Consider the following 10,803-nt stretch of genomic DNA (forward strand, 5'->3'; position numbering starts at 1 on the left):
TGTCTCGTCTCAACTCGCTCTATACTAAGTAAAATGTGTCTCCATACGCCACCGTCTTTTCAAATACTGTATATGATAATATATATGATTCTTTTTAAAAGAAAGAAAGCATAACCAAGAAGAGAAATTCAAGATTCAGGAGTATCTCTTGTAGTAAGCAAGGTTAAAGGTGTACTTGGTTTATTTATAGAATTCTTAATTCGTCATAATTTACTAAATTTTTTTTTAAAAAAAAGAATTATATAAAACACTAAAAAGTTTCCATGTCATAAATAGGAAAAGTTCTACATCAATTATTTTTTTTTCTTTTCGAAAAATATTCACACAAGCTTTTACTGATAAGTCAATGAAAAATAAGATGATTAAATTGGTACCTTTAAATAATCTAAGAAATATTTTATCAAATATTAATATTGAAAAAGAATATTAAATTAAAATGTACCTTGAAGTGCTTTCAATATATCAATAGAGAAGGCAACATATACAGTGGGAATTTGAACTCTATAACAATAGTTCTACTATAGTTCATTAGTAGTTATAAATTTGATTTGAGATAGAATTTAAAAAAATAAAATAAAATTTTAATATCCTAATCCGAAATTGAATTTATTTCAAATATATTAAAATATCATTAACTAATAAACTTTAAACATGACACATGAAAAACTGAAATTAAAGTGTAACAGAAAAAAAAATCACTTTTTTCAAATCGTCTAAAAAAAAAAAAAGTCCTTTTTAAAAAATAAAATGGAAAGAGCACCTTCTAGTCTGTCCATAATATCTAGGAAAAGCATCAAATAGACTTTTGCAAAAGAAGACAAACTAACATTAGAAGAAAGAAATTTTACATATTCTTATTGAAAAGACGTTGTACAATTTATTGCTTTGACTATTCCCTAAAATAACACTCTCTTAAAACTAACATATTTACAAAGTAGGTAAGGCACTTAAGACAGTTCCTTACTCATTTCTGACTAGTACAAAGACAGTGCATCTACTATCTCACCTGCAAACGTAATAATAAACAGACCACAAATGAACTTCGACATACTATGCAACTTCTACTAATCATCTTATGATATCTTTGCTAGAAATAAGCATATTCAAAGGGAGAGACATACTAGTGTTTCACGTATCATCTGTCACGTTGTATCATTTTAAGTACCAGATGATGATTGAAGCTTTCGGATGAGTCTGTTAAGAGCCACTAGCCAAAAAGCAGTTACTGCTGCCTGAGCTACCAAGAGCACATGGTGTATCGCGAACAAGAAATTTGACAGTACGACCACCACTAAAATCTAGTATCTCAAGACACTCATGCAAATCTGCATCATTTACCAACATCACCCATTCCTCCTCATCATCAAGATACTTGAGTTGGAATGTCCCAGTATGCAGTTTAAACCTTTTAGCAATATCCTCATAGAGTTGGAAGCACCCTGCTGAAAGATCAAACTTAAATCGGATAGTATCTTCTTTGTAAGTGGCTTTCACGGTAATTGTTGACCCATTATCACCACAGTTCACTTCAATTTTAGAATGCTTCTCTGCACCACGACTGTGAGTGCTTGATGAGCTACCATTTATCATCGACTCGGACCCGTTGGATGAATCTGTCATGGCTGAAGAACTGGCCTGGTTATGTTCAATCACCCCACCATCACCATCCATTTCATTATCTTCTTTCATCTTACTATCAACATCACTACCAACAGCCATGGAATACGAGCACTGAGAAGTGAATTGACAGTCAACATTGTCTAGGGTGTCATTGTTCAATCCCCACCTCCTACATCCTCCTTTTGAAAGAAAAGGTCCCAATGATGCATTTCCGGAATCAGTCAACGGCAGCTTGGATTCATAACAATATCCAGACACTTCAATACTTGATTTAGTCACTTCCTTGAAAGAGGAAGTATTGACATGATTTGATTGGCTGAGTTGGTTTCCATCAGCAAAAAAGTCTTCCTCCATTTTCACCATCGAATTCTCTTTGTCATTGCCTGAAGACGAGGGTACAGAGACAGTATCCTGGAAAACAGAAGTAGGATTTTTGACGGAGACATCTTTGAATGGGAAAAATATGCTTCTCTGTGCGTCAAAATCTTGGGTGATTGAGCCAGCTGGAACTAAACCTCCACTTGCTGGATCGAACTTCAGTCCCCCTTCTACACCTTGGACAGATTCAAGCACTGTTTGTATCTTTTTCAAAGACCGGTTGACTTTGTTTATCTTACGGGATGGCCATCTAGATATCCCATGTTGTCGGCATATCCTTTTCAAGGTAGTTGGACACACTACAAAATACACACAAATACACGCAACAATTAATTTAAAATACCACCTTCTGAAAGGGTCTACTGCTTCACAGAAAAGACAATATACTTATACTTTCCATTTCCTTTCTCATTCTTATAAAAAATAGCGTCTCTGCGTACCCTTAAAAATATCACAAAGGACAGATACTTCACATCAACTATTTTTCCTAACCAACACAGATAGTATTGATATACAAATAGCAGCATTAAGGAAATGCTGAAGAAAAAGCAGTGTATGTAAAGAACAAAGGAAGTCAATCATAGCTTCTGTCTTAAACAAATGCCGTAGCTCTGATCCACCAAAATCTAAGCAATGATTTCGGTTTATGTTTAAGATTAACAACATTATCCTTCTCGTCTTCAAAATTCTAGCATTTCTTACTCTACATATAACCCACCATACCACCTCTGAAATTGGACTTCCATAAGTCACTGGACAATTTGGATATATCCGACATATGCCAGGGTAGTATGAAATCCATAGTATTACTTGGCATACATCCTAAGTTGCTCGAACTCTTCGCTTTCGGTGTTGCACCCTGTCGATACGACATTGATGTGGGTGTGGGGGTGGGATCTGAACCTGATCTATTTAACAGATTTTGTGCACTTCAACCAAAATTGACGGAGAAATTTTGGATACATTCAATGGTTTTGGTAACCAAAAGAAAAGCTAAGGTGGAATTGAGGAAAATGGAATACTTGTATGTAGAATTTCCAATGTCACTCCTTTATCTTTAATCTTCTTCCAAGATTCTCCTCTTGATAATACTTTTTCCTCAAAAGTCCTCCACATAATATCTCATAATATAAGTTTTACAGCTGTACTTTAAGATTTGAATAATTTTTAGTTGAATTCCCTCACATGTATCCATACCTGGATCTGTATATCTGAATCTTAAAATCTAGATTAATCCAACCTCTAGATTTCCATCTGTATCGAACACCTGCACCCGAGTTCGAGCAACTTAGAATACATCAACGGATCCCCAAAACCATTTCTACTAACCAATACTGAGGATTCCATTTTTATTCTGCCTTTTTTTTTGTTTTCCCTTTGCATTAAACAGAAATTCTCACTTAAATTAAGCAGTTACGAAAAACTCCACACAATATACAATAGCCATCAAATGTAGCATATCCTACTATCAGAGAAGCGAGTCTTAAATTCACGTTCTAAGGAAAACAGAGGGAAAGATATTCATTATATTCACTGTGTTTACACTTCCAATTTTTTTGAAACGTTTTTTTTTAATATGAAAGGGAAGACTGTGCCCACACTTAGAATCCTACATTTGGACTGAAGACAAAATCTTGGTAAAGTTGAAAGAGAAATTTTCACAAAGGACTGTTGAATCATAAAATTAACACCGAATGGGAGGAATGAGGAGCCAAAAAAGACCATATAAGGGTTGTCAAAGGCACCCTTGAAGCAAAGCTCAAAACATGGGAAGGACTCTGCATCGATTATCGTGCACTTCAGTGTCACCATTTAGGCTTTAAGGCAAACTTTTCCTTGCAGTTCTAGAAGAGACAACACTAAACAATTGATAATTCAGTTTATCGTGAAAAAGTTCCAATTTTCTTTGTCCATTTATTTGTTATTGATAGTATTAATTATTAGTCTTGGAATAAACATGTATAATTTTTTTAAAAAAATTCCATTGCACCTAATTTAATTAAAGGCCATGCTATATTTGTGCTTAAAGCCCCAATGGGAGTTAAAGGTTTCTATCGCTTTTAGCTTTAGATAACACTAAATTATATATAGGTATCCAGTATACTTGTGAAGTTATTGACTGATCCATTCTATGTATACATGCTTACCACCAATGCTTTTTGCAGCATCTTTCAAGCTCCCAGAGAAGTATTGCTGAAGAACACTTAAGCTGACATGTTTTTCTGCTGTACTTCGTTTTTTCTCAATCTGTCTTCTTGATCCAGTCATTGTCTACAAAACATATTGCAACAAAACTTCAGTATAGATACATTTAGAAAACAAATCATTAACAGACGGAGATGTTCAGGAAAAAATAAGAACTAGTGTAAATAAAAGAGTATGCTCAAAAGCATAGTATGAATGAGGAGCATATTAAATGCTCTCACCTAAATCACATAAAATGAAAGTTGATTGAGATTAAATATTCAACTGAAACAATCTAGTTGGATGTAATTTAGATAAGATAATGCTTGTTCGATAATTGAGTGAGATACCTGTTCATGGGAATCATCAGCATGCGTTCCAGCACTCTTTGAATCACAGGCACCTAAAGGAGCCTCATTTACAGAATTTGAATTGCTGTCTAATGAGTGCTGAAAGTTCTTCCTAGACAATGCAATCGGTGGTAAATTTGGAACAGATCCATCCTGTAACCCAAACTTAGTATCTTGTCCAACCAATTCCACATCTGCTACTGTTCTCAAACTTTTGCAAATTCTTTGCATGGTACCTGAAAGGTTATTCAAGAGAAGCTGTTGTTCGGTACTTCCCTTCATACTTGTAGGAAGAAAGAACTCCAATATATAATCGTCATTGCCGGTGAATGTACTACGTAATCTGATAGCCACAGCAGCATTTAGACCAAACTTTCGTGCATGATGAACAAGTGGGTACTCACTTATATGATACTCCTTCACATCAGGGTAGAAGAAGGGATGGTTAGATTGCAGAGCTTTCCCAACAATACCTTCGCCTTCCTCGAGAAAATGTTCCATACATGCATGTACAAATCCTTGCATTTCCTTGTCACTCACATAACAAGCTGTATCCTCAACGCATAATACACATTTTTCATTTAAACTTGTATTACATCCTCTAGCACGCACTCTTATGGGTTCATCTCCTTCTCCTTCAGTGACATTACAGGGAATCCATGTCAGAGCAAGAGGCAGCTTATGTGCATGGCAGACTGCTCGCAGAACATCTGTTATCTCAGCTAAAGCATCCTTTTGGTTGTTTGAGAGATTCTGCAAGATGAGGAAACAGAAATTGTAACCAGCAACAAGGGAACTAGAAACAAGGGATTAGAAGGTCTGATTACTGATCTAAAATTGAAAGGGAATCTGGAAGAATATAACACGAGAAAATAAATAACACGATCGGTGTGTCTATTCCATGTAAATTAACATTTTTGAGTATACCTGAGAATGAAGTCGAGGAGGCGCGGTACTCCTTAAATTCACAGCCTGCAGATGAGCAGAAGCTACAAATTAAGCCATATTTAACCAAAGGATGCAACTAGAGATATATGAAAATGCATGCACAAGAAGAGAAAATAAAAGCAATGAAAATGCAGAATGATAAGGGAAGTGCATATTGTGACACCAAATTATGGCAGTTGTCTCAATTTTGTAACTTTAGTCTTCACAATACTGGTGTACTTGTACACAAACTTACATACTATGAGTCAATGTGCTCTGACTTACTGTTAGCATAAACTTTCGATAAATCAGAAACATGAAGGAAAGATCTAATAGTTGATCAGCCGAAAAACCATGTACTCCAAAGAAAATTACTAAAAATTTTTGGGCGCGATAAAGTTGAAACAAGAATCTATACTATCAAAGTTGCCTGGTTTGGTTTAACTCGCCTTTCTCTTCTTTGATTAGAAAAAAACATGCACATCAAGAATAGTAAAAATAATGTAAAGTTGTTCTGTTGGTGTTAGTTAACATTCAAAATAAAATTTCCAATAACATAAATATCTCTGCAAACTAAACTCACTAATTTTGCTCAGATATTCCTTTTTATTATATAGCAGTTGAGCAAACTTGTGTTATACAAGTTCAAAAAACAAAAAGAAATATACCATCTTTCACTCATATTTGCTTTTCCAAACAAGTAAATGACAATTTGCAACTAAAATTAAGGATTGAATTTACATAAACTACTGCAAGGCTACAATATAAAAGGGTTCATGACTCAAAATAAAGAAAAGAGCATGTAAGAAATAGGAGTGAACCTGGAGAGCCTGGCAAACATGATCCATTTCCAAATCAAAATTAGGTTTCTCCTTCATTGTAACGAGTTCTAATACTGCACAACATGGAGTTTCACAGGCATCATCCTCAAAGACAGGTAAAGCAATAGATCCACGAACTTCATGGTTGACAGCATATTGTACACGTAAGTATTCAGCCTCCTTGTAGTACAGAACATTTGACGTCCACTCTGGAATTCTTGAACTAAACACCCGACCAGGAAGACCTGGAATTGCTCCTGGTTTAATTTCTGTATCAAAGGTGAACTTCCTGGAGACCTCCCGATAGCCAGAAAGCACCTGATCAAGAAGATATGGCTGTTCACACGTGCTCAAGACGTACTGATCACCATTCTTCATCGGAATCCAAACTTGAGCCAAAATTCCTGCAGCAGATGACTCTTTAAACATTGCCAATGCCCTAAGCATTCTCTCAGCAAGTGGTTGAGAAGGTGACCTTGGGATCATAGAGTTGCCAATATCCGCACCGTCAGACGGTTGGCTTGATCTTCTACTTCTTTTAGCTCCCAAACCATCCTCCCCATCAACTGAATCTACCATAAAATGTAACTGGTCATCAGTTTGCCCAAACATCATTTTCTCTCCTCCATCATGATTACTTACCACCATATTGGCATCCATTGGAGGAAATGCTCCACTATTTTGTTCTGTATAACTCAATCCTTCAAATGGTGCATAACTTTGAGACATGTGATTAATTGGCGAAAATGCTGCATAAGAGGCTAACATGTGCTCTGCTGCACTAGGGCTAGTGCACCATCCCGCATAAGCATCTAGATTCATAATCTCCATAACATTGTTGAATGAATCAACATTTGAAGACCTTGTACTAGCATCAAACGACGCAACACCCTCCATTTGACCTTTAGGAGAGGCCCAAAAATCAACTCCCCTCTCCATTTTTATTTTTTTTAAAAATACAATAAATCAACCAAATGCTAGAGAACACTCAAATCACTCAAGCTTGCATCAGATTCCTTGTACTCTTCTACTCTTTGCAGTCCAAGAATCCAATGTCTGAAAATCAAAATCATCCTATTCCCACCAATATCCCACTACCAACTTCCCAATACCACAATCCAAATACTTAACACACCTGCAATTACCCACATGAATATTTAGTTCATGCCCAACTACTTATATACATCAAATAAGTAAGAAGGACAAAACAAACATGCCCAAAGAACAGTTTTTAAGAACTAACCTTAAAATTCAAGAACTTCCCATCATCTAAAAAAACAAACTTTCTTGAACTTGTCCCAAGAAAATTCCCCAATTGATCAACAACAACTCAGCAAACAAGATTTAAACAAAACCCCAAACCAAGAATAGATTAAAATCAGAAGTCACACCACCCACCCCAAGATATATATTGGGAAAAAACACTTAACCCTAAGGGTTGAGAAATACTTATCAAATACTCCCTATTAACCGACTTGATTTTGGAACTGTTCTTGAATATGCTGACAACAAGGCAATGATACCAGTACACCAAACAAAAGAGCGAATTCCAAGGAAGATGGGAAAGATTAAAAAGAGGGAGTAGAAAAGGGATGAGGTAAAGGTTTTTGGTGGGTAGGGGGTTGAACAAGTACTATATTTGGAAAGTAAAGACTTGAGCAGAAATGAAAATGGGTGGCGTAACACATTTAATTTTTAGACCCCATAAATAAAATTCTGAGTTTGCTTACTAAAAATAGAAATAGAAAACATAGGAGGAGGTGTAGGGGGTAACAAACTGCTACCTCCATTCATGATTAATTGTCATAATTTTTATTTTTAGAGTTGAATTATAAAAATTTTGATTAACATTTTAAATATTTATATTCATTATATTGATACATAAAAGAATACAATGTATAATATTTTTTGTATAATTTTTAAATATCTAATTTATTTAAAAAATATCGAATTCGCGTAATTTAGCTTATCTTTAAAATTAGTTAAATTAACTTGAAAAGCAAAACATGACAAATAAAAGTGGACAAATGGTGTAATAGTCATTTATCTCCATCTAAGTAGACTTTAAAAATGGTTATAAAATAATACTATCATTCTATTCTATTAACTAAATTTTTGGTTTTTTTACTGCTCAAAAAATAATGAACTGTTCAAATTTTAAGATGGATGTTTTGTAAATTTTTTTATATGTTTGTTCTTTTCTTTAATGAAGTTTGATATTTGGAAGAGATAAATTGCAGCATTTGCAAAGTTATATTTATGATTTCATAAAGAAAAATTGTGGAAATTAGTATGATTGAAATGTTGGGTTTTAAAAGGTATGGATGAAAAATGAACAGTTGCGACTTTTATTAAAGGTTTCGACCTTTTTGAAAGGTTATGACTTTAATGAAAAATTGCGACTTTAATGAAAGGTGACGACCTTTTTGAAAGATTGTCACTTTTTCAAAGGTTTGTGGCTTTTCCGGCAAGGCTCAATAAGAACCTTTTTGAACAACTGTTTGTTTTCTATAAATTGAGGAATTTCTTCTCATTTCAAATATAGAATATTTGGATTCTTCTTCTACTACTAAATCTAGTATTCTAAGTGTACTTTACTACCGTTGAGTGGCTCGTTGACATCAGCTTTTGGATATTAATACACTAGTGATTGAGATCATTCTATCCCGTGAGGACATATTCCAAATCAAACCTAGGATAGTAGAGGGGTATAATTTCTTTAAGGGACTTGATCTTCTTTCTATTTTCTAGATTCTGGTAATGTGTTACAAATTTTAAATTTGTAAATTAATTTTTTGTTCTTCTGTACTTCACTGGCTCATTAAACTTTGGTAATTTCGTATTTTTGCAAAGTTTGTTGGAATCAGTAAGATTCTTTAAACACAAATTGACAACAATTCTTCTTTAAGGAAAAAAAAATTCGTATATTTTTTATAATCTGTTACTGATTCTAGTTTCTCTACTAGCTTTAATTTTCTAGTTGTGAAAATGTTGTTAATATTTGACTAGTTCAAATATCTGAATTTTAATATTGTCAAGTCTCTAATAAATGTGAGCTTTGCATTTCAAAAGAGTGAAAACGAAAGTGACTCACAATTATATTGTGCTACAGTATTGGGAAGTATGATGTATATCATGAAGTGTGCGCGATAAGATATAGCATTTGCTATTAATGAATTGAACTAGTTCACAAGTGATCGCAATTGAACTCATTAGATAACAATAAAAGGGTTTTGGAGTATTTAAGAAGTACTTAAAATTATGTCTTGCATTATAACAATATCTAGCAGTGTCGAAAGGATATAGTGATGCAAATTGGATTACCGGACAAATGAAGTAAAATTCACGAGTGGATACATATTTAATCTTGGTAGAGGAACAGTCTCTTGAAAATATTTCAAAAGAGACATGTGTCACTAGCTCTACAATGATCTTTGAGCTAGGTTCTCAAGATTAGGTCGATTAATAAGTTGAAAGACTCCGAAATTTCTTTATAGATATTCTTTTTTTGGACCAAACCATTGGTGTTACTATGCATACACTTTGATAATCAAGATGCAATAGGTAGGTCATGGAGCATGATGTATACGAAAAGTCTCGTCATATAGGACATAAACATGATACCATTAGAAAACTACTCTCTAGTGGAATTATCATAATTGACTATGTTAAGTCAAAGGATAGTGTGTCAGATCCACTTACAAAAAGGCCTAATTAGAGAGAAAGTTCAAAGATCATCTAAGGGAATGAGTTTACGTCTTAGGGCAAGTCATCATGGCTGTAACTCGATCTAGTAGACTGGAGATCCCAAGAGCTAGATTCAAGGAGAAAATCAAAGTTGTGAATGACAGTTCGACATTGTAAACTCAATCCATTATCACGACGAAGACAATGCTCAGGAACAAGGATACTACATTAAGGTTACTTAATGAGTTAATAAAGCTTAATGGTTTTAATGATTTGCTAAGTTTGGCAGAGTTGATCAAATAGTGTATTTACGCGATCAAACAGTTAGAAATTACGTATGTGAGTGTGAAGTGTAAGCCGTTTCAAAGAGAATTATTGTCAAAAACCTATTCTGTATACACTCATTAAACCAAGAGGTGTTCATGACTAAAACGAACAGAACCGTAAAACCATAAAACCATAAACAGTAAAGGTTAATTCTGTGACATATGGTTGTGTAGGTATACAACAAAGCTCGACAGTTCAAAGATATAGCATCTACCGATTGACCGAGTATATCCGACATATATTCACTATGGAAAGTCCAAGGAAAAACCTACTTATCCAGATGCAATTATTCTTGTTTGTAAAGTTCACATACTTGTCCTTTTTTTTTCTTGGAGTCATTCCCCATTCATGCGGGGTATTTTTTGGGTTTTAATAGGTGCGAATGGAAAATGAAGATTTGCGACTTTAATAAAGAGTTGCGACTTTTATGAAAGGTTGCGACTTTTATAAAAAGTTATGACTTTTATGAAAAGTTGCGACTTTAATGAATAGTTGTGACTTTTATGAAA

General features: G+C 34.3%; 1 protein-coding gene across 1 annotated transcript; it reads right to left on the bottom strand.

Moving 5' to 3' along the window:
• Nucleotides 1–828: 828 nt before the first annotated feature.
• LOC101260397 (protein NLP9) lies at nt 829–8,072 on the bottom strand. The gene is made up of 6 exons (XM_004250728.5): nt 7,524–8,072; nt 6,281–7,415; nt 5,460–5,504; nt 4,533–5,285; nt 4,146–4,269; nt 829–2,297 (listed from the first exon to the last, which is right to left on the bottom strand). Exons 2-6 carry the CDS (start codon nt 7,217–7,219, stop codon nt 1,198–1,200), a joined length of 2,961 nt encoding a protein of 986 aa, XP_004250776.2. The 5' UTR covers nt 7,220–7,415; nt 7,524–8,072; the 3' UTR covers nt 829–1,197.
• Nucleotides 8,073–10,803: the final 2,731 nt, after the last annotated feature.

Source organism: Solanum lycopersicum, chromosome 11, assembly GCF_036512215.1.
Source record: "Solanum lycopersicum chromosome 11, SLM_r2.1".
NCBI lineage: Eukaryota > Viridiplantae > Streptophyta > Magnoliopsida > Solanales > Solanaceae > Solanum > Solanum lycopersicum.

What these genes read in the sequence shown, in the direction of transcription:
- LOC101260397 (XM_004250728.5), bottom strand. Translation starts at nt 7,219, where the DNA reads ATGGAGAGGGGAGTTGATTTTTGGGCCTCTCCTAAAGGTCAAATGGAG. An exon ending in CTGATGATTCCCATGAACAG is followed by an intron (nt 4,270 to 4,532) that starts GTATCTCACTCA and finishes TATGTTTTGTAG; the next exon opens with ACAATGACTGGATCAAGAAG. An exon ending in TGCTGCAAAAAGCATTGGTG is followed by an intron (nt 2,298 to 4,145) that starts GTAAGCATGTAT and finishes TGTATTTTGTAG; the next exon opens with TGTGTCCAACTACCTTGAAA.